Here is a 21,618-nt window from a genome sequence, read left to right as displayed (position 1 = left end):
AGAGGAAGGGGGGAAGGTTACTTTAACTCAGTAATTTAGAAGATCCCTAGTATAAGTGTTGAGTCCATACTTGCCTGCAAAGAGATCCTGTGGCTCTTGATCTTGTTCTTCATGGATTCCATTTTCTTTGGAGCCATTGCTGATAGGAAAGGAAGTAATTCTCTTTGGATACTGGGGCTTACTCTAAAAAAAAAAAAAGAGAGAGAGAGAGATACTGTGAATAAGACAGTACCATTAAAAACAAACCTATAAAGTGACTTTTGAATGGTTTTATTTTAGCAGAATATTTATTCTGGCCCTGGATGGGTAACTCAGTTGATTAGAGCATTGTCCTGATATCCCAAGGTTGCAGGTTTGATCCCTGGTTAGGGCACATACAAGAATCAACCAATCCTATATAATAAAAGTGTAATATGCAAATTGTCCCCTCAGGTCATCATTCGACCAGGAGTTTGACCACTTGCTATGATGAGTGCTGACCACCAGGGGGCGATGCGGAACATAGTGGGTATTGGTGACATGGCACTGGCAGCAGTGCAGGCACTGCCAGCCCCGATGGGCCCCAATGAGAGTGGGACCATGGTGGGAGGGTGGAGCAGGTGAGTGGGCGGCACCAGGCCAAGGAGGGTATGAGCAGGGGCCTGATCACCCTGCCGATTGCCCTGCAGATGGTGACCAGTGGTGGCAGCAGGGTGCGGGGCCACTGCCCAGCTCCCAGGCGCTGAGGGAGCTGGGCGGGGGGCCTGGCCCTGATCAATTGCCCTGCAGGTGGGATGGTGGAGCAGGTGAGGGGGTGGCGCCAGGTCAAGGTGGGGTGCCAGGAGGGGCTGCGAAGCTGTGAGGCTGGAGGTGCGAGCTGGGACCGATCTCTGCAGGCCACCCTGGAGGACCCCACCCATGTGTGAATTCATGCACCTGGCCTCTAGTGAATACATAAATAAGAGGAACAAGAAATTGATGTTTTTTTCTCAATATATAAAATATATAAATAAATGAATATTTTTCTTTTTAAAGAAAAGAAAAATGCAGCCTGCAGACAGGTTCCATGTCTTCAAGTCTGTGGATTATTTGTTTTTAAAATTATATACATATTTTTAATTTTGTTGCTGTTGTTGTTAATCCTCACCTGAGGATATTTTTTCCAATTGATTTTTAGAAAGAGTGGAAGGGAGAGGGACAGACAGAGGAAAACATCGATGTGAAAGAGACACATCAATTGGTTGCCTCCTACACACACCCTGACCGGGGAACCTGCAACCAAGGTACATGCCCTTGACCAGAATCGAACCTGGGACCTTTCAGTCCACAGGCCGACTGAGCCAAACTGGCTAGGGTTATGGGTTTGTTTTTTTAAAAATATATTTTTTATTGATTTCAGAGAGGAAGGGAGAGGGAGAGAGAGATAGAAAGATCAATGATGAGAGAGAATCACTGATTGGCTGCCTTCTGCATGCTCCCTACTGGGGATCGAGCCCACAACCCGGGCATGGGCGCTTGACCAGAATCGAACCTGGGACCCTTCAGTCCGAAGGCCAACATTCTATCTACTAAACCAAATCAACTAGAGCTCATTGGTTCTTTTTTTTTTTTTTTTTTAATTTTAATTCATTGGGATGACACTGATGAATAAAATTATATAGGTTTCAAGTGTACAATTCAATGAAAGTGACTTTTAATGCATTGTTCAGTCACTCCTACAGTTATTTAGGAGAAGATAGGGGCACTAGTCGGCCAGTTCAATAAGCAGCAAATCAATATTAGTGGTGTAAGTGCTGCCCAAGTAATCACAGAGCTGAAATAAATGAATACATTTTAGAGTTAATTTCTAATACCATAACCTTGCTGAAATGCCCTACCCCAAAGCACATGATACTGATGCGGGTATGTGTATACAGAGATAACTTTCAAAAGAACCTGTCCAAACGGATTTCTCCTTCTCAGTTGATAACCTTTATTCTTTCAAATGCTGATGGGGCACATTCCAGTGACAAGAACCCCACACTGGATCCAGTGGGTTCCAGTATTTAAGCTCTGATCCTGCTTACTTTGTTGTCTTGGCTAAACTGTTAATTGAAACCCAGTTGTGTGGATATTACTGATCCCTCTGGAGAGACAAAAGAAGTTTTAACACTTTACACCTAAAGCTGTTGTTAAAATAACTTATCTTTTCATCCTTAACTTACATAGACACAATTTTCAACCATACCCATGTCAGAATAGGGGAATAAAAACCAGTCATGCTTAGCTTCGTGGGTACATAGTGAAAATACAGTCAGTCCATGCCCTTTATCAAAAGCTCAGTGATCAACCACAAACAAGTGTGGGGAGAGACCCAGACCAGTTACCAGAATAAACAAAGCTGGATTGTGCAGGACAGGAACAGAAAGCTGGGAATCTGGCTTCAAAAGCCATGGTGTGGTTTCGCAGGGTTTTGAAGTCAGACCCTAAGGCTAAATCAGTTAAGACCTGACTTTTAGAATCTTTTATGAAACATTTCCTTAACCAATCAGAGGGATTTAGTTCCTTAGAAACAGGCCATTTCTGACCCAAAAGAATAAAGTGAAATGATAGATCTATTGAGAACTCTGAAAATGCCATGCAAACAGCTCCACCCCAATACTGGGACCACCCTCGGGGAAAGAAACTGTTACCAATATTTAGTTTTATATTAGCAAACAATGCCTCTATTGGAATTTTTCCTATGCGAATAAAATTTAATGAGCACTAAGTTGTGTATGCTTAAATGTTATACCAATTGTCAAGAGACTTCTAGCTGCTTCAATCTTAAAAAACAGAGACACAGACAAGAAATAATAGAGCAAAAACAAAACCCACATTTCCCTTTTGCCTCATACACTGCCAATCACCTTCTTACATACACATTTCCTATAAATATTCTTGTTCTCTTGTACAGTAGAGGGATCTCATAGAAAGCCATCTGATTTTTTAAAATTGGGGTGATAATAGCTAATAAAATATAGGTTTCAGGGTTACAATATACATCATCTGTATATTGTATCGTGTTTTCACCACCCCAAGTCAAGTTTCCTTCTATCACCATTTATCCCCTCTTTACCCTCTCCTAAGCCTCTCACCCCCCTCCGCTGGTAAATCCCTTCCCCTTTTTCTCCCAGTGCCCCCACCCCTTCCCTTCCCATCTGAATTCTTTTTAATCCAGTTCCCACTGATACCAGTCATCTGTAGATGGAAATCTAGGAGAGATTAAAACCCAAGATACATTAAGGACGAATATATTTAAACGCAAGTTACTAGTAGCTCACTAGGGACACTGAAGCAACAGAAGGGCACAGGTTGGAATTTAGCCATTTTAAAAAGCACTTAGAAGAACCCATTCCTGTGATATGGAGATGAACAAAGCTAGCTTTCTATTTCTGATTTACCATCGAAACTTATAAACTTAAAGACAAAGAACATTTTCTGGAGCCATGTGTCTATCTTTATACTACTCCGAAAAGACAGAACCAGATGGATGGAATATGCAATGACAACTAGAGCACAATTATCTGTCTTTCTTCCTCCATCAGACCATATTTGAGCCCAAACCATAGTTGCTTGACTAGAACTGTGATGAAAACAGACTTGTGCTCCCTTAAGAGCTAGGTAACAACTACCTGAGAACAGAAAACTGCTCCTCAGATATCCTCTGGGACTCCATTCCAAAAACCACTCAGGATTGAGTTCTAGATAAAGTTTTAGCTAATTGAAGATAGTTAGATGGATTACTATATTTGCTACCCTAATCTTTCCTCTGTAATTCTTCTATGTACTAATCTACGTATATAAAAGTTTGTATTCTGGTTTTGCCCCTACCATTTAAGCATTTTTCAAAGAACCAGCTCTTTTGTATTATTATTATTTTTTGGTCTCTATGTAATTTATTTCTGCTCTGATCTTTATTATTTCCTTCCTTGTACTTACTCTGGGCTTTTCTTGTTGTTCTCTTTCTAATTTTGTAGGTTGTAGGGTTAGGTAGTTTATTAATAATTTTTCTTGTTTTTTGAGGTAGGCATGTTGTGCTATGAACTTCCCTCTCAGAATTGCTTTTGCTGTGCTGCATAGATTTTGGGTTGTTGTGTGTTCATTCTCATCTGTTTCCAGGAAGTTTTAATATTTCTTTCTTAATCTCATTGGTAGCCCATTCATTCTATATAATAAAGAGATAATATGCAAATTGACCATCACACCCTTGCACAAGCTGGCCACCCCCCTGTGGCCAGCAGGGGAGGGCAGTTGGGGAAAACCAGGCCGGCAGGGGAGGGCAGTTGGGGGCAATCGGGACAGCAGGGGAGCAGTTAGGCGTTGATCAGGCTGGCAGGGGAGTGGTTAGGGGTGATCAGGCTGGCAGGCAGAAGTGGTTAGGGGTGATCAGGCAGGCAGGCGATTGGGCCTACACCGGAAGTCGGACATCCCCCGAGGGGTCCCAGATTGGAGAGGGTGCAGGCTGGGTTGAAAGACACCCCCCCCAAGTGCATGAATTTCGTGCACCATGCCTCTAGTTTAGTGATGGTGAACCTATGACACGCGTGTCAGAGGTGGACGCGAACTCATTTTTTTGGTTGATTTTTCTTTGTTAAATGGCATTTAAATATATAAAATAAATATCAAAAATATAAATCTTTGTTTTACTATGGTTGCAAATATCAAAAAATTTCTATATGTGACACGGCACCAGAGTTAAGTTAGGGTTTTTCAAAATGCTGACACGCCGAGCTCAAAAGGTTCGCCATCACTGCTCTAGTTTAATAACATGCTATTTAGCCTCCAAATGTTTGAATATTTTTGAGCGTTTTTATTGCAACTGATTCCTAATTTCATGACATTGTAATCCGAGAAGAAGCTTGATATGACTTCAATCTTCTTAAATTTGTAGAGACTTGTTTTGTGTCCTAACAAGTGGTCTATCTTTGAAAATGACCCATGTGCACTTGAGAAGAATGTATATTCTGCAGCTTTGGAGTGAAATGTTCTGCAGATGTCAGTTAAATCCATCTGATCCAGTGTGTCACTTGTTGATTTTTAAAATACATATATTTTTATTGACTTCAGAGAGGGAGGGAGAGAAACAGAAATATCAATGATGAGAGAGAATCATTGATTGGCTGCCTCCTACACACTCCCTATTGGGGATAGAGCCTGCAACCCAGCATGTGCCTTGACCGGGAATTGAACCATGACCTCCTGGTTCATAGGCTAACGCTCAATCACTGAGCCACGCTGCATGGGCCCTTGTTGATTTTTTGTCTGGAAGATCTATCCAGTGGGGTGTTAAAGTCCCCTATTATGACTGTATTTCTTTTGATCTCTCCCTTAAAGTCCTCCAGAAGTTTTTTTAAAAATATATTTAGGTGCTCCTATATTGGGTGCATATGTGTTTACCAAGGTTATATCCTCTTGTTGACTTGATCTCTTTTGAGAGGGAGATGTTTCTATCTGAAATCAATAAAAATATATTAAAAAAGAAACAAACAAGCTTGTAGAGAATTACTGTAAGAGTTTATTTGAGCTTTTTTTTTTTTTCCATTTCCATTTGCATGGAAAAAAATTTTCCCATCCCTTCACTCTCATCCTGTGTGAGTCTTTGTTCTGAGATGGGTCTCTTGTAGATAGCATATATTTGGGTCATGTTTTCATATCCATTCAGTTACCATATATCTTTTGATTGGAGCATTAATCCATTTACATTTAAGGTTACTACTGATAGTACTTATTTATTTACAACATAATTAAAATGCCAAAAATTAAAGACAAAGAGTGTATCTTAAAGGCAGCAAGAGAAAAGCAAACTGTTACCTATAAAGGAGCTCCCATAAGGCCGTGAGCTGATTTTTCATCAGAAACTCTACATGCCAGAGGGAATGGGATGAAGTATTCAAGGTAATGAAAAGCAAGGATCTGAAACTAAGATTACTATATCCAGCAAGGCTATTATTCAAAATAGATGGTGAAATAAAGAGCTTCCCAGACACAAACAAAAAAATAGCTAAAGGAGTTTGTCACAACCAAACCAGAATTGTAAGAAATGCTAAAGGGACTGCTGTAATATAAGAAACAGAGAGAGCCCTAGCTGGTTGGCTCAGTGAATAGAATGTCAGCCTGCGGACTGAAGGGTCCCAGGTTCGATTCCGGTCAAGGCACATACCTGGTTTGCAGGCTTGATCCCCAGTGGGGAGCATGCAGGAGGCAGCCAATCAATGATTCTTTCTCATCATTGATGTTTCTATCTCTCTCCCTCTCCCATCCTCTCTGATATAAAAAAAAGAAACAGAGAAACAGGCATAAAGAATTAAAATAGTTTTTGAGCATTCTTTCATGTCATTAAGAATTGTACAAAAATTCCCACTCTTAGTGACTTAACTCTCTATTGTATGAATTTACCACAAGCTAGTCATATTTCCCTAAGGATGGACATTTAGATAGTTTCCAGGTTTTTTATCACTACAAATAGTGATATTCATACACACACACACACACACACACACACACACACACACACACACACATATACTAGATATATATATATATTTCCTTGGGATAGACTTTTTTTAAAAAAGTGTTTTTATTAATTTTTAGAGAAAGAGGAAAGGAGAGGGGGAGAGAGAGAGAGAGAAACGTCAGTGATGAGAGAGAATCATTGATCGGCTGCTTCCTGCACATCCCCTACTGGGCATTGAGCATGTGACCTGACTGGGAATCGAACCGTGACCTCTTGGTTCCTGGGTTGACACTCAACCACTAAGCCATGCCAGCCGGGCAGCATAGACCTTAAGTAGAATTATTGGACATAAAAATTTCAAAGGCTCTGCTAAGCTGCCTTTCAGAAAGCGTAGCACAAGCTTATATACCTCTCTCATCCCCCAGCAATGTACAAAAGTAGTACATCTATAGCAACATTAAGCATTTTCTCTTTTTAAAAATCTTTGCCAGGTTTCTCATGTTTACTAGAACATCTAAAACACCTCTGTGACTTATCTTGATGTCCTCTGCCCATTTTTCTATGCAAAGTTAACTTTTCTTAGGTGTACACTTTTCTTACAAAAGTACATTAACCCTCTCTCGGGCATACTGTACAGTATCCCTCCCAAACTTTATCTCTGTTCACATTTGTTTTATATTTTACTTTGCTGATGTAAGAAACATCCAAACCTGCCTGGCTTTTCATTACCCAATAAGTTCAGTTTGTTTGTTTTTTAAGTTGATTACCTGGCCTAAAGCAATACTTTTTTTTTGTTTTGTTTTACTAATGACTTCCTTCCCCATCCTCCTGCCATTAATACCCTTCCATTTTGCATAACTCCTGGGAGTACCTCTATTTACTAGATGGGATGCTTCCGGATTCATGAATCATTCAATAAAATCAATTAGATCTTTATGTTTACTGGGTTGAATTTTGCTTTTTAACAATCCTAAAGAAATAAGCTTAGTTTGTCCAATGCCAATCCAAATTAATGAACTGAAATTAAATTTGGTAAAATTATGAACTAAAAAGGGGTGCTTTTTTGATGACATATGTGGGGGAGCAAGTCTCAAATGCCCCTGAGAATAACAGTTTGCAGTTTCTTTTCATAAGTTTGGAGTTAAAGAGAGAAGGTAAGAAAGATTATATGCAGGTCAGAGAAAGCAAGGTGGGATTTGGATAACAGATTGGTTCAAATTAGTTCAGGTCCTTACTTTTCATTATCCCAGGAACCAAGAGGTCATGGTTCAATTCTCAGTCAAAAAAAAAATATTCCTATGTTCATTGCTACGTGAAAGAAGTCAGTGGTTAATAAAATTATACAGATTACAGGGTGCACAATTCTACAATACATCACCTGCCATCACTCCAAGTCAAGTCTCCCCACATCACCATTTATCCCCACTATATATGCTCCTCTACCTCCCTCCACACCTCACCCCTGCAATTACCATACTGTTGTCCATGTCCGTGAGTTTTTTCTTTCTTTTTTATTCTTTTATGCTCAGTCTCTCCACCTCCCACCCCTCCACCCAGGCTCTCCCCCCAAGCCTCCGTTCCCAGCTGTCAGCCTGCTATCTACACAGGTCATCAATTTTTAATATATGTATTTTTAGAGAGAGAGATAGAAACATTAATGAGAGAGAAACATCAACAGCCTCTTGTATGCTCCCTGCTGAGGATCGAGCCTGCAACCCGGGCATATGCCCTGACCAGGAATGGAATTGGTGACCTCTTGGTGCATGGGTTGATGCTCAAACACTGAGCCATCAACTTTTTGAGGCAAGGAAACCTGACAGAGGTTTTATCATGAAGATTATTGCACTAGTACTAATCAGGAAATTTCAGATTGACTGTTCAAAGGTAGTATTTCTGAGGTAACCCTTGGCCACTGTTGGTGGGAATACATAATGGTGTAGCCACTCTTCAAAAAATTTAAAATGAAGCTGCCTTATAACCTGCCGATTCCACTTATGGGTATATATCTGAAGAAACCCAAAACACTAACTCAAAAAAATATATATTACCCCTATGTTCACTGCAGGGTTATTTAAACTAGCCAAGATATGGAAGCAACCCAATGCCCATCAATAAACAAGTGGATAAAAAGTTGTGGTATATACACAACAGAATATTATTTGGCCATAAAAAAGAATGAAATCTTACCATTGTGACAGCATGGATGGATTTAGAGCAGTGGTTCTCAACCTGTGGGTTGCGACCCCTTTGGCGGTCAAACAACCCTTTCACAGGGATCGCCTAAGGCCATCCTCCATATCAGATATTTACATTACGATTCATAACAGTAGCAATATTACAGTTATGAAGTAGCAATGAAAATAATTTTATGGTTGGGTCACAACATGAGGAACTGTATTTAAAGGGCCAGAAGGTTGAGAACCACTGATTTAGAGGGTATTATGCTAGGTCAGTGGTCGGCAAACTGCAGCTCACCAGCAACATGCGGCTCTTTGGCCCCTTGAGTGTGGCTCTTCCACAAAATACCACGTGCGGGTGCGCACATACAGTGCGATTGAAACTTCGTGGCCCATGTGCAGAAGTTGGTATTTTGTGGAAGAGCCACACTCAAGGGGCCAAAGAGCCACATGTGGCTCGCAAGCTGCAGTTTGTCGGCCACTGTGCTAAGTGAAAGAAGTCAGAGAAAGACAAATATCAAATGATCTCACTTACATGTGGAATCTAATGAAAAAAATAAACAAATGAAACAGACTCAGAGATAATAGACTCATGGTTGCCAGAGGGGAGGGGAGTTGGGGGACTGGGTAAAAAAGGTGAAGGGATTATTGTAAAATTATAAGTAAAATTTTAGTTTACAAAATAGTCACGGGGATGTAAAATACAGCACAGTGAATATAGTCAATAATACCGTAATAACTATTTACGGTGGTGGGTACTTGAAATATCAAGGGGATCATTTTATAAAGTACACTAGAGGCCTGATGCACAAAATTCATGCAAGAGTAGGCCCTAGCAGCCCCGACTTCGTCTGGAAGGTCATCTGAAAGGTTGTCCCGATATTCGGCCGTTCAGTTGATTTTCATATTACGCTTTTATTATTATAAACTAGTGGCCTGGTGCACGAAATTTGTGCACATTAAAAGAGAATTAGCTCTAACTGGTTTGGCTCAGTGGATAGAGCATTGGCCTGCGGACTGAAAGGTCCCAGGTTCAATTCTGGTCAAGGGCATGTACCTTGGTTGTGGGCACTTCCCCAGTAGGGGGTGTGCAGGAGGCAGCTGATCGATGTTTCTCTCTCATCGATGTTTCTAACTCTCTATCCCTCTCCCTTCCTCTCTGTAAAAAATCAATAAAATATATATTTTTTTAAGAAAAAACAAGAGAATTAATGAGAAGAAATATTTTAATATTGCTATCTGCCCTTTCTCTATAATAGAAGTGTCAGAGATGAAAGAAAATTAGTAAAATGTATATAAAATCTCCTTCCTGTCAGGGGTGCGCTCTGGGACCCAGAGTGAAGTCCCAGCCCATCACCCTCAAGTGCTTCGAAAACACAGGAGACGCAGACCCTGCTGGCCCCACCCCCATTGGGTGAGACCTAGACCTGGCCGGCCCCACCCCCGTCAAGCCCCTCCGGGTGTGGGGGGGGGCGCAGCCTCAGGTCCCCCGACCTGGCATCCCCTGTCAAGCCCTGCTGGGCGTGGGGCGTGGCCTGAGGTCTTCCGTCAAGCCCTGCCAGTCGGGGGGCACGGCCTGAGGTCTCCCAGCGGCCGGGGCGTCAGCCCAGCCCTCCCTCTCCCCTGCAGCACCAGACCAGTGCTGAACCAGGATGCACACAGGCAGCGTGACGTTAGTGCTGGGGGCGGAAGTCCCTGCCCCTGGCCCTGCCCACAGACTGGTCGTGACTGGGACACCGTCATGGACAAATTAGCATATTTCCTCTTTATTATATAGATGACTGCCTAACCACTATGCTGTACACCTGAAACTAATACAAAATAATATTGAATGTAAACTGTAATTGAAAAATAAAATTCATAATAAAAAAAGTCACATTCCTGAGAGAGGTCGAATTTGAAAATAAGCCTTGTTTTGCTGTTGTGAGGGCAAATTACTTCATTTTGAGTCTATTATTTCTTTTTTAACAGGTTGAAAAGTATCAAGACATAGTTGGCCTTCGAGGCATAATAATCTCAAGTTTTACGTAAAATCAGATTCAAAAGAAGCCGAGAACTATTTTCAGGAGTAAGAAGAAATGGACCCCTATTGGTAGTATCCCACATTCACAGAGGAAATAAGTCTTCCATGAGACTATACAGTCTATAATAATGACTTGTGTGGATGAAAAAGAGGTTTTATGGCAAGTAACCTCACAGGTGATCTGATCATAAATTCTTCACTGGGCAGGTAATGGTGGGTAGTCATGCCTCAGACATGTAACTTTTTTAGTAAAAGGTTTATTTTTTTTTTTTATCTTCGCTTTAAACAATTCCTATTCATTTTTCTAGTGCATCTAGCTTAACTCACCTTTGAAATAAGCGTAAACACCCTCAAGAAAGCACATAATCTTGAAAACTATCCTGTAATCCAATTCCAGCCTTGCTTTCTCCCACCTTCAGGTCATCTTCCTTACACTCCCTCTTTAATTTCAAATGTAGAAAAGGAGCTGCAAATCAGCTGCCTCCTGCACACCCCACACTGGGGATCAAGCCCGCAACCCAGGCATGTGCCCTGACAGAGAATCAAACCATGGCCTCCTGGTTCATAGGTAAACACTCAACCACTGAGCCAAGCAGGCCATACAGTTTACTCAATTCTTATGTTGATACCTGTTGACAAAATAAATACCCACATGGACAATATAACAACACATTTCATATGCTATGTCTAAGATTAAAAGGCTCATTTTAAATCAATATTAAGGTATAATTTATATTAAAAAGCTAATTTTGAATCAACAGTTAAAATTTTAGGAAGGACTCATTTTGGGGAAAAGAAGGAAGCACAGTGATTAACAGGATGGCAAGATCAATACTAAAAATAAGTTTTACTTTATAATCCATATTTTAAAAACCTCTTAGTAGTCAATAAGTCACAAAATATACATGTATTTGAAGGAGGCTACATTTCAAGCACCAGATAAAATTATATTGTAATGAAAATGGTATGTCTGTGATGTACTAACAAAGCCAAAGCCTAGCCCTGCCTATTCCCTCTGCCCTCCCCACCTTTTTGTAAAATAAAGGAAGCATTGTTTCTGTTAGTGATAGGATCCTAGGCTAGGATATCCAACACTTGCTGACTCCCTTTGACTGTTAATTCTAGCAGGTGGTTCCACTGATAAGCAGTTTAAAAAGTTCAAGTGCTTCTGTTCATAATTATAAGAGCACATAGATAGCCTAGTCCTAATTCTCAGAAAGGCACTAGAAAGATCTGCCGTGCAGCAAGAGACCACTTGTGTTAAGAGCAAACAGGTATTCCTTGCCAATTACCAGCCTTAAACCACGAGGCCCGGTCTACTAATGCAATTTTCTTACCTTGGGGAAGGACAGACCTGGACTTGCTGTCCCTCAGAGCTGACATAGCCATTCAGTACTGAGAAGTCCTGTGATTCTGGGTAACTTCCCTTTAGGTTAACCAGTTGTGATTCTTCCTCCTGTTGCTCAACTGTTCCTTGCTCCATATAGAATCCTTGCATTATGTTCAAGGGACCTCAGAAGGGTAGTACTTTTAAAACTCAACTGCATAATAGGTCAAATCAAAATTAAAAGCTAAGGTAACACTGCTTCTGGAACTGGAGAAATAGAGTACTCATTTTCTGAATCTTATGTAATGAAAGGCTAATATGCAAATCGACTGAACGGCGGAATGACCGGTCGCTATGATGAGCACTGACCACCGGCGGGGGGGCAGACGCTCAACGCAGGAGCTGCCCTCTGGTGGTCAGTGTGCTCCCACAGAGGGAGTGCCGCTCAGCCAGAAACTGGGCTCATGGCTGGCGAGCACAGCAGTGGTGGTGGGAGCCTCTCCCGCCTCCGTGGCAGCCCTAAGGATGTCCGACTGTCAGACTGAGAGAGGGTGCAGTGTGGGCTGAAGGACCCCCTCCTTCCCCCCAGTGCACAAATTTTGTGCACCATGCCTCTAGTATTAGTATAATTTAGTAAGGCAAGATGGATCTATGAAATTGTGTGATCATACTAATATAACAAGGCAAGTACATTTAGGGATAAGTTAACCCCAGAAGCTATACCCAGATTATAACAGGGCAGTTGGGAAGTCTTCAAAAATTACCCTGGAAGATCTCAGCATGAAATACTGCTCCTTTTGCCATCTTTACTTCTAGGGAAAAATGAGTGAAGTGGGACAGTGTATTAGGTTTCTATTGCTGCTGCAACAAACTATTACAAATTTAACAGATTAAAAAATGCAAATTTATTTCTTCTAGTTCTGTGGAAGTCAATATAGGTATCATTGGGCTAAAATCAAGGTTCATCAGATTGTGTTCCTTTCTGGAGGTTCCAAGGGAGAATCCATTTCCTTATTGGTCTAGCTTTTAGAAACTGCCCACATTTCTTGGTTTATGGCTCACTTCTATCTTCAAAGCCAACCACTTTGTATCTCTCTGTGCCTCCCCTCCTCCACCAAAGGTAGTCAGTCTAGTGTAGTCACCCTCTGACTCTTCCTTTTTTAAAGGATCCTTGTGATTACACTGGACCCAGATAATTTCCCTACTTTAAGGGCAGCTGATTAGCAACCTTACTTCTGTCTTCAATCTTAACCCCGCTTTGCTTTGTAAACTAACACATTCACAGGTCCTAGGATTAGGATATGGATATGTTGGGGAGGGGGCAATTTTTTTGCCTATTAAAAGAAGTAACTCCTCTCCCACACCATGTTTTACAAAACAGCACAAATGCACTGCACTAAAATCTTCTGTGCTTGGGACACTGAGTATCTATTGGATTTTTGTTTGTTTTAATTTATTTATTGATTTTAGAGAGAGGGAGGGAGGAAAAAAGAGAGAGATTATCAATTTGTTGTCACTTAAATATGCATTCATTGGTTAATTCTTGTATGTGCCCTGACCCTGACTGGCGAACCGGCAAACTCGGTGGATTGGGATGATGCTCTAACCAACTGAGCTACCTGGCCAGGGTAGATTTGGGCATAAGTGCATCTTACTTTACAAACTGAGTAAATAGTAACTCAAATGATTTCACAGTATTACCCCTTTTGTGTGTTAAGGAGTTAAAGTAGGGCTCTTATTCTGGGCTCCATGAGCCACAGAATTCAGAAGGGATCTATAAACTTAGATGGGAATAAAACAACTTCATTTTCATTAACCTCTAACTGAAATTCAGCATTTTCTTCAATTATAAAAATAAGTAATAAGCCATAATAGTAATAGCAGTATCTGAGACCTGAACAGAAATTAGATATTTTATAGTTGTTATAAACCTCAAAATATCATTTATGCCCATCTCTACTTTAAAATTATGTTTAGTTATTAGACCTATCCTTAGATCTTATTATTTAAAGCATTAAAAAGCACATGTTACTAAAACAAAATTGTTATAATATTTTGATAATTGCAGTTTGGTGTAATTGGTTTCCTCTGTAATCTTACGTATTTTATACACTTAAAGACATTATTCTGATAATATATCCATAGGCTTCACTGGATTGCTGATGGGTCCATGACACAAAAAAGATAAATATCTGGTGTAAAGGAACTAATGAAAATAGTAGAGGAGGAGGAGCTGGGTGAGGAAAATGACCCTGAAGCTGACCACTGAACTAGGTAAGGAAAACCATGAGCAAGCCCATTAGAGACCTCAAAGTGAAAGGGTATACACACCATGATTTACCAAATTTAGCTACTGAACTTTCTATTAAATTCTAGGTGTAATTTTCCTACTGAACTTTTAGGTCTCAAATTACTATAACTTAGAAGGGCCTAGAAAACTGAAGAAGGATCAGAGCACTAATGGGTACATTAACTTCTAAATTGAAAAAGCAAACCCAGTTCAAATCTGCTCTGAAAGCAGAATGAAGGCCCAGCTATTCATTTGACTAAGCAAAAGTATAAGAAAAAGTTGAGCAATAGGCTTTTCCTGGAGATGAAATACTTCATGGCTACTGGCTCTAATAACTTCACTACTCCTGATTTATTTATGCCAACAGTTACTCAAGAGTACTGAGAAGTTTTGAGGACCAAGGGAGAGAAATTAGTTCTTTTTCCTTTCTCCCCTCCCAACTGAAGAAATCACAAATGAACACTCACAGATACCTCAACACTTGAGTAAGCAAAGGGCAGCAACTCCCTATAGAAACCAGACATCAACGGTCTCTCATACACTCCAAACTTGAATTTTAAATATTTTTTAAGTTGGGTTCTTATTAGTCATTGTTAAAAGTCTTCTCACACCCTACTTCCTCCAAAAGGCTTTTGTAACTATGTTTGTTAGCTTTTCCTCCATTATCCTGAAAGACAGGTTAACTACTACTATAAATTTATGATCAAGAAACCGAAGAATATATGTACTTCAGGAAAACCTAAACTTTTTAAAAGTAAAACTTGTCTACAATTTGAGCTAAGCATTAAAATGAATCTTTGGATATAACACCAGTTGCTGATTTTTAAAAAAATATTTGTATCAGACCTGTGTGAAAAATGTGGTATTTACTTATGACTTTTATTTAACCAGATCTGACTACCTGTGATGTTAGCTCCAAAAACAAGTGTTTGAGACAATATGCCTACAGAAAATACTATACACAAAAAGAAAGAAAAATATACTACACCAAAGAACATTTACCCATGACTATATTTACTAATATAAGTTGTAAATGATTACATCTTATTACATTAACTAAAGAACATAAGCAATAAACCTATGTTTAAGATTATTATTATGTAGCCCTGGCCAGGTAGCTCAGTTGGTTAGAGCATCGTCCTGATATGCAAAAATTTTGGGTTTGATCCCTGTTCAAGGTACATTTAAGAATCAACCAATGAATGCATAAATAAGTGCAACAACAAATTGATGTCTCTGCCTCTCTGTCTCTCTCTAAAATCAATTTAAAAATTACTATTGTGTAGATTAACTTTCAGCTGGTTAAGAACAGAGAAGGGATAGTATCAAGAAACTTACTATATATAGTATGCCTTTGGGAACAGTCATCATATATTTCATAGAACAGAAAATTAAGGTATTAACCATCACTCTCCTTAGGGCTTTTAATAAAATTACCAAATTCTGTCCAGATATAAATAAGTTATCCTATGAGCACTCAAATGGGAAATAAACTGGTCTTTAAAAAGAGCTGAGAGGGGACTGCAAAATGGTGCAACTTCTATGGAAAACAGCATGGAGGTTCTTTACCCTATTATTCAGCAATTCCATTTCTGGGTATATATTCAAAAGAATTGGAAAGCAGAGTCTTGAGGAGATTTTTGCACATTCATATTCACAAGAGCCAAGAGGTAGAAGCAACCCAAATGTCCATTGAAGATGAACTGATAAATATGTGGTATATATACAGATATGATGGAATACTCTTCATCCTTAAAAAGGAAATTCTGATGCATGCTACAAAACGAATGAACCTTGAGGATATTATGCTTAGTAAAATAAACCAGTCACAAAAAGACAAATACTGCATGATTCCACTTATATGAGGTTATCTAAAGCAGTCAAATTCATAGAAACAGAAGGTAAAATGGTAGTTACTAGAGAGTGGAGGGATAGGGGAAAGGGGAAATTTTTTAATGAGTATAGTTTCAAAAACGCAGATGAAAAAGTTCTGGAGATATATTTCACAAAAATGTGAATATAGCCCTAGCCAGTTTGGCTCAGTGGATAGAGCATTGGCCTGCAAACCGAAAGGTCCCAGGTTCAATTCTGGTCAAGGGCACATGCCTGGGTTGTGGGTTCGATCTCCAGTGGGGGACTTGAAGGAGGCAGCCGATCCATGGTTTTCTCTCATCATGGATGTTTCTATCTCTATCTCCCTCTTCCTTCCTCTCTGAAATAAAAAAAAAAAAAAAAAAAAAAAGAATGAAGAGAGCCAAAAGAATGGTTCCAATTTAGTCTCCAGTTTTATTAGAGAAAAAATTAATCCTATTCCAGAACTAAGAATGTTTTAACTAAAAAGATACATATTTGGATTCAGGTCCACAAAAAAAATTCAGATAAAATATTTAGAATTTTAGACCTTTTTATTCAGAGGCCCATAAGGTAGGAGGCAGAATATGTATTCTTACATATTCATAAGAATCCGATTTTCCACATGCTGGTTTTCAGTCTTAATGCAATGACTTCAGATTTATTTTAATAATTCTTTTAACTCCAGTTTCTCCTTGTAGATTCTTAGATGCATTATTATCATGGGCTGCCCTTTTGATTATAAATCAAATCACACTTTTATTACTGTATTAACAAAGCCTCTTGGGCTGTAAAAGAGAACAGATGGGATGATTAACAGCAGCAGCTGTTACATCAATGTTCAGGAAATTACACACATATCATAAATGACTTTTTAAATTTTATATGCCTTAGCTTTTCAATTCTTTAATGCTCCTCTCTTTGCCTCCAACATGCAACAAAACACAATATGAAGATAAACTTAAATCAGTAAGATGTCTACTTTGATGACTTCTAGCCAAGCAAATCAACTTTACTAGTTTGATTTTGACAAAATATGTTAATCATTCAGAATGAATTTAACTTTGTAATCCATTATTAGATTTTAGTGGACTTTTTTAATTCTTTAATTTCAGTTTACAAAATGCTCAATTGTTTTACAGGTACATATTCTAATTCAATCTTCATAAAAAACAGTGGAGGTAAATACCATTATTATTCACATTTTATAGGTGAGGGAATTGTACAGAGTAATTAAGTTCCTTGTCCGAGGTTAAGCTAGCAAATAACAGAGCCTGGATTTAAATGAGACTTCAACGCCGGTGCTCCTAATTACTTTCTTCTTCAGTGTTGTTCCTTAAGATACAGAGTCAGTGCAATGTGCTATCTTTTCACATTGGCTCACAACTAAAGCATGTATTGAAATATAACTTGTATTTAATGGCTATTTAAGTAGAAATTCACAGATAGGGAGGGGTCTTGGCTTCCTGAAGATAAACAGCAGAACAGGCAGCTCAAAAAGTGGCTTACAAGTAGCATTTTAGTTTCCTCAGCAAGTCATTTTTCCTGAATCAAAATCTAAAATATAATTATGCTTTATGTGGTACAACAAGGCCATTCTAACCCCCTCCTTTTCCCCTTAGTTGGAAGTTCGGCAAAGTATTTTTAGTCTTTTAAGAGAGAAGTATTGATGCATTTGTACAGTAATCTGGTTAAATCAAATCACAGCCTCTTGAACTTTTTAAGGTAACTCTAGAAAATAACTCCTCACCCTCCCAGGGTCCTTTTTTAAAAAAATAAGTCATCATTTGTCTATATGATGAATCACTTTCAGTGCCAGAGTTTCTATTTTGAGATAGTCAGTCTAAATATCTACCACCCCAGGAGCTATTCACCATGGTGTATGGGAGAATTACTAAAGGAAAAGACTAAAGATCCTTATTAAATGGGCTACAGAAAGACTAAATTCGCAGCAAGAGTTATTTCTCAGAATAAGAGACTTCACTAAACAGTCTGAGCTGTTATATTAGCATCAGCAAACGCTTTCTTTTTTTTTTTTTTTAATTAAAAGTGAAATCCTCATCCAAGGATATGCTTTCATTGATTCTTCTAGAGAGAGGGGAAGGGAGAGGGGAGAGAGAAACATCATGTGAGAGAGACACAATGACTGGTTGCCGTACACGTGAACTTGCAACCTGGGTATGTGCGCTGACTCGGAATTAAATCTGCGACCCTTTGGTACATGGTACGAAGCTTTCACTAACTGAGCCACACTGGCCAGGGCAACAAATGCTTTTTGAGCTGGAATTATGGACTCAATTCCTGGACACAATACGGGGTAAATTCTAATGATTGTCATAGAAGATATTTCCAAGAAACTTAACCTTTTTCTGATATTGGGGAGGAACAAATTTTTCTCTACCTTCAAGGTTCTTTTGGCTGGTCAAATATATGCGAGACATATTAGCAAGAGAAAATAACCAAATTTAATATGTATGGGAACCCCTGCATACATGAGAGAGTCAGAGACCCCACATGCAGATAAAGTTCAGAGATAGAAAAGGAACATGGGTATATAAGACATCCTGAGCTAGGGATGAGGTAAGGTGTCTTGGGGGCTTCAAAGGGTCTTTGCAGGATAAGAGTAGATGCTTAGTAAACAGAGGTTTGTCCTGCCCAATACATAAATCATGAGGTTATCTCTGATAATCTGCGCCTATGGGGAAGGCCCCTAATTCAAGTTATTTTAGGTAGGGGCAGAAATTTTTAAAAAAATATATTGTATTGATTTTTTTTACAAAGAAAGGAGAGAGATAGAAACATCGATCCGCTGCCTCCTGCACACCTCCCACTGGGGATGTGCCCGCAACCAAGGTACATGCCCCTGACCAGAATCGAACCCGGGACCTTTCAGTCCGCAGGCTGACACTCTATCCACTGAGCCAAACCGGTTAGGGCCAGAAATTGCTTTTGAGCCAGAGGCTAAAGTTGCTTTTAGCTCAAAACAATCTGCATACCACGGAGGCACATCTTGGGGTGACTCGTTCTGAACCCTCATACTGGCAAATGAGACAAGCTCCAACTGTTTCAAACACACAGTGCATAAAGAATGTAAAGCTGTTTTATTACTTGGTCACTCACATACTGAGTAGTTACTCTGAGGAGAAGCATTATCCAAGACAGATACATAAACTCACAGGCCTAAGGCTGAAGACGTTTTCAACCTGGAAAGAGCTCTACCAAGTGGTAGGGGTCAACAGTCTCACAGAACACCCCAAAACACCTCCACTAGTTCCAGAACTGATAACTGATCTCCACATTTCACATACAAAGATTAGTTTTCCCCAATTCTGAACTCTTATTCGAAACCTGGATATCACTATGGTAGACACCATTTCCTCCTCACATTTACAGAGCTGCTCCCAGAAAGATCCTTAGGCCTTTAAGAGATGCCTTTGAAAGAGACAAAGCTTGTGGCATATGCAGAGATTTCTCTGGCAGGCCCCTTTTTTCCCCCAAACGACTTCTGGCAGGATTTTCCTAGAGCTCAGAGGAGTCAACCTAACTCATAAAATTAGCCAAGATCCAGAAAGATCCTTTGTAATTAAAGGTAAGTGTTGAGCGAAGGAAAGGATCCGTGGGCGGATCACTCTCCGGGCCACCTCAGATAACATATTCATCCTCGGAGCAGTAGGCGAGAGCAAGTCTGCGCCCATGCACTTCCCTTGCCCTCCTAAGTCAGCCCCGCAGACAATGACCGGCAGACAGCTCCGCGAGTCCGTGGGGTCACTCCAGGGCAGGGCCCAATGCCAGTCCCGGCGGTTCCTCGCAGTCAGGGACCTCGGCCGAGAAGCCACCACACCCCTCACTTCTCCTCACTGTCCGCGCAGAGGCCGGGAGGCCAGGCTCTTCGTCCCGGCGTCCATCTAGCGCCCCCAAGCCACGACGACTGCCACCAGCGCCGGGCCCACTCTGCCCAGCCTCCCCGACCCTCACTTAGCCTCTCTGTCCTTTCGGGGCGCCCGCCCGCCCCCCCTGGCCGCCCCCAAGGGTGCGAACTCACCGCCGCGCCGGTGAAAATGTCCTCCCCCTCAGTGTCGCTGTCCCCAGCCTCGGGTTCTGAACCCCCGGCCGCCCCCTCGGACTCCGGCTCCAGGCCGGGGAAAGGCGGAGGGAGTCTTTCCGAAGCGCTACAGCCACCACCACCCGACGCCATCTTCCTCCACCCGCGGCGGAAGCCGCAACAACAACTTTATAGAGAGAAAGCGCCGCGAGCAAATCGTCCTAGCGGAGCGAGGAGTGGGATGACCACTACCAACCCCCGCGGAACGCGCCGGGGCGGGGGCCTAGGCGTTGGGGGCGGGGCTTAGGCGCTGGGGGCGGAGCTTAGGCGCTGGCTCACCGCTCCCGCCCCAGCAAATCTGATCCCTGGATCGCAGCGCTGAGTTCTTCCACCAAGAGAGCTAAGGGGCAGAAAGGGAAGGGCCAGGGGCTGCTCAGGTTGCTAGAGCCCTTTGAGCTCTGCATAGCTTTATCTAACAGGCTTCTTAAGGAGATGTCGTCTGGATAAAGGTGTCTGCAAACTGAAGCAGGTCTCCGAACAGATTGCAGTAAAGCCTTGCCATGTATTCTTTGGACAACATTTAGTTAATTCAAGAAATATGTATTGAGCATCTACTGTGTGCCTGGCACCATGCTATACATCTGAGACATAGAAATAAAGAAGCTCCTGGCCCAGTAGGTGCTGCAGGCCATGTAAATGAACTACTCAGCAGATTCACTGCTATAATTTGCTGTGCCAGCACAGTAAAAGAGATCATCAATTCTATTTGTTGAAGTCAGGAGGCCTCACAGAAGTGAAACCTCAGTGTCCTAAATCTGGTTGCCAGGAAGTTAGGATTCTCCTCTCAATTGCTGTGGAGTATGTGAAGTGAAACAGGGAAATTATTAAACTCTAAACAAAATTTTCTTGGGACTTAAACAATTCACTGGTTGTCTGGTGAGCCTAAAGACTAAATCAGCTAGATAAGATAAATGGGATAGTTTATTGTGGGATAATTCTGCAGGACAATCCTGACTTTCTTCTCAGTAAAGATGAGAAAAAACTTGGCATCGCCTTTGACAAAAGGTTTAGTTTGTTTCTAACTGCAAATTCCTCAACATCAGGGGTTGGCTCCCTCGTAGATCTGTTAGCTGCTGGAAGGCCGGGGCCCTGTCCAAGCCTTGACGCCTACAGACCAAGTCTGGCAAATTAAATACCCAATAAATGTTTGCGATTTGATTGGAGGGATGGATGGATAAAACTCTAACATCAACCTTGTTACTCGCAACCATCAAGGCCACGAACGCCAGAGGATTTAGGACATCCTTTCTAGGATGGTGATCTCCAAGGTCACTATTGGATGCACTAGACACTGGGAAAGCTCTCCTTAGTTGTCTTTGAAGGCAACTGGCAAAAATATTCAGTCTGTAGTGGGGAGTTTTGCTGGCCTAAATTCCTCTAAGATGAGAAAACTA

At 40.9% G+C, this 21,618-nt stretch overlaps 1 protein-coding gene across 7 annotated transcripts in view; it reads right to left on the bottom strand.

Annotated features, from left to right (window-relative positions):
- SNX1 (sorting nexin 1) overlaps positions 1–20,409 on the bottom strand; it is a 41,391-nt gene extending 20,982 nt beyond the window's left edge. For 2 of the 7 annotated variants that reach the window (XM_036304278.1, XM_036304280.1), the window contains exons 1-3: positions 20,165–20,408; positions 5,398–5,451; positions 75–183 (exon numbers count right to left, since the gene is read on the bottom strand). In XM_036304278.1, coding sequence (XP_036160171.1) covers positions 75–183; positions 5,398–5,451; positions 20,165–20,317 — 316 coding nt within the window. In that variant the 5' untranslated portion in view covers positions 20,318–20,408. Of the gene's footprint in view, positions 1–74; positions 184–5,397; positions 5,452–12,745; positions 12,794–20,164 lie in introns of all 7 variants that reach the window. The other 5 variants (XM_036304266.1, XM_036304257.1, XM_036304246.1 and 2 more) reach the window with 5 other exon arrangements.
- Positions 20,410–21,618: the final 1,209 nt, after the last annotated feature.

This window comes from Myotis myotis, unplaced genomic scaffold (assembly GCF_014108235.1).
Source record: "Myotis myotis isolate mMyoMyo1 unplaced genomic scaffold, mMyoMyo1.p scaffold_m19_p_1, whole genome shotgun sequence".
NCBI lineage: Eukaryota > Metazoa > Chordata > Mammalia > Chiroptera > Vespertilionidae > Myotis > Myotis myotis.
This window is presented reverse-complemented; position numbering and strand designations above follow the sequence as displayed.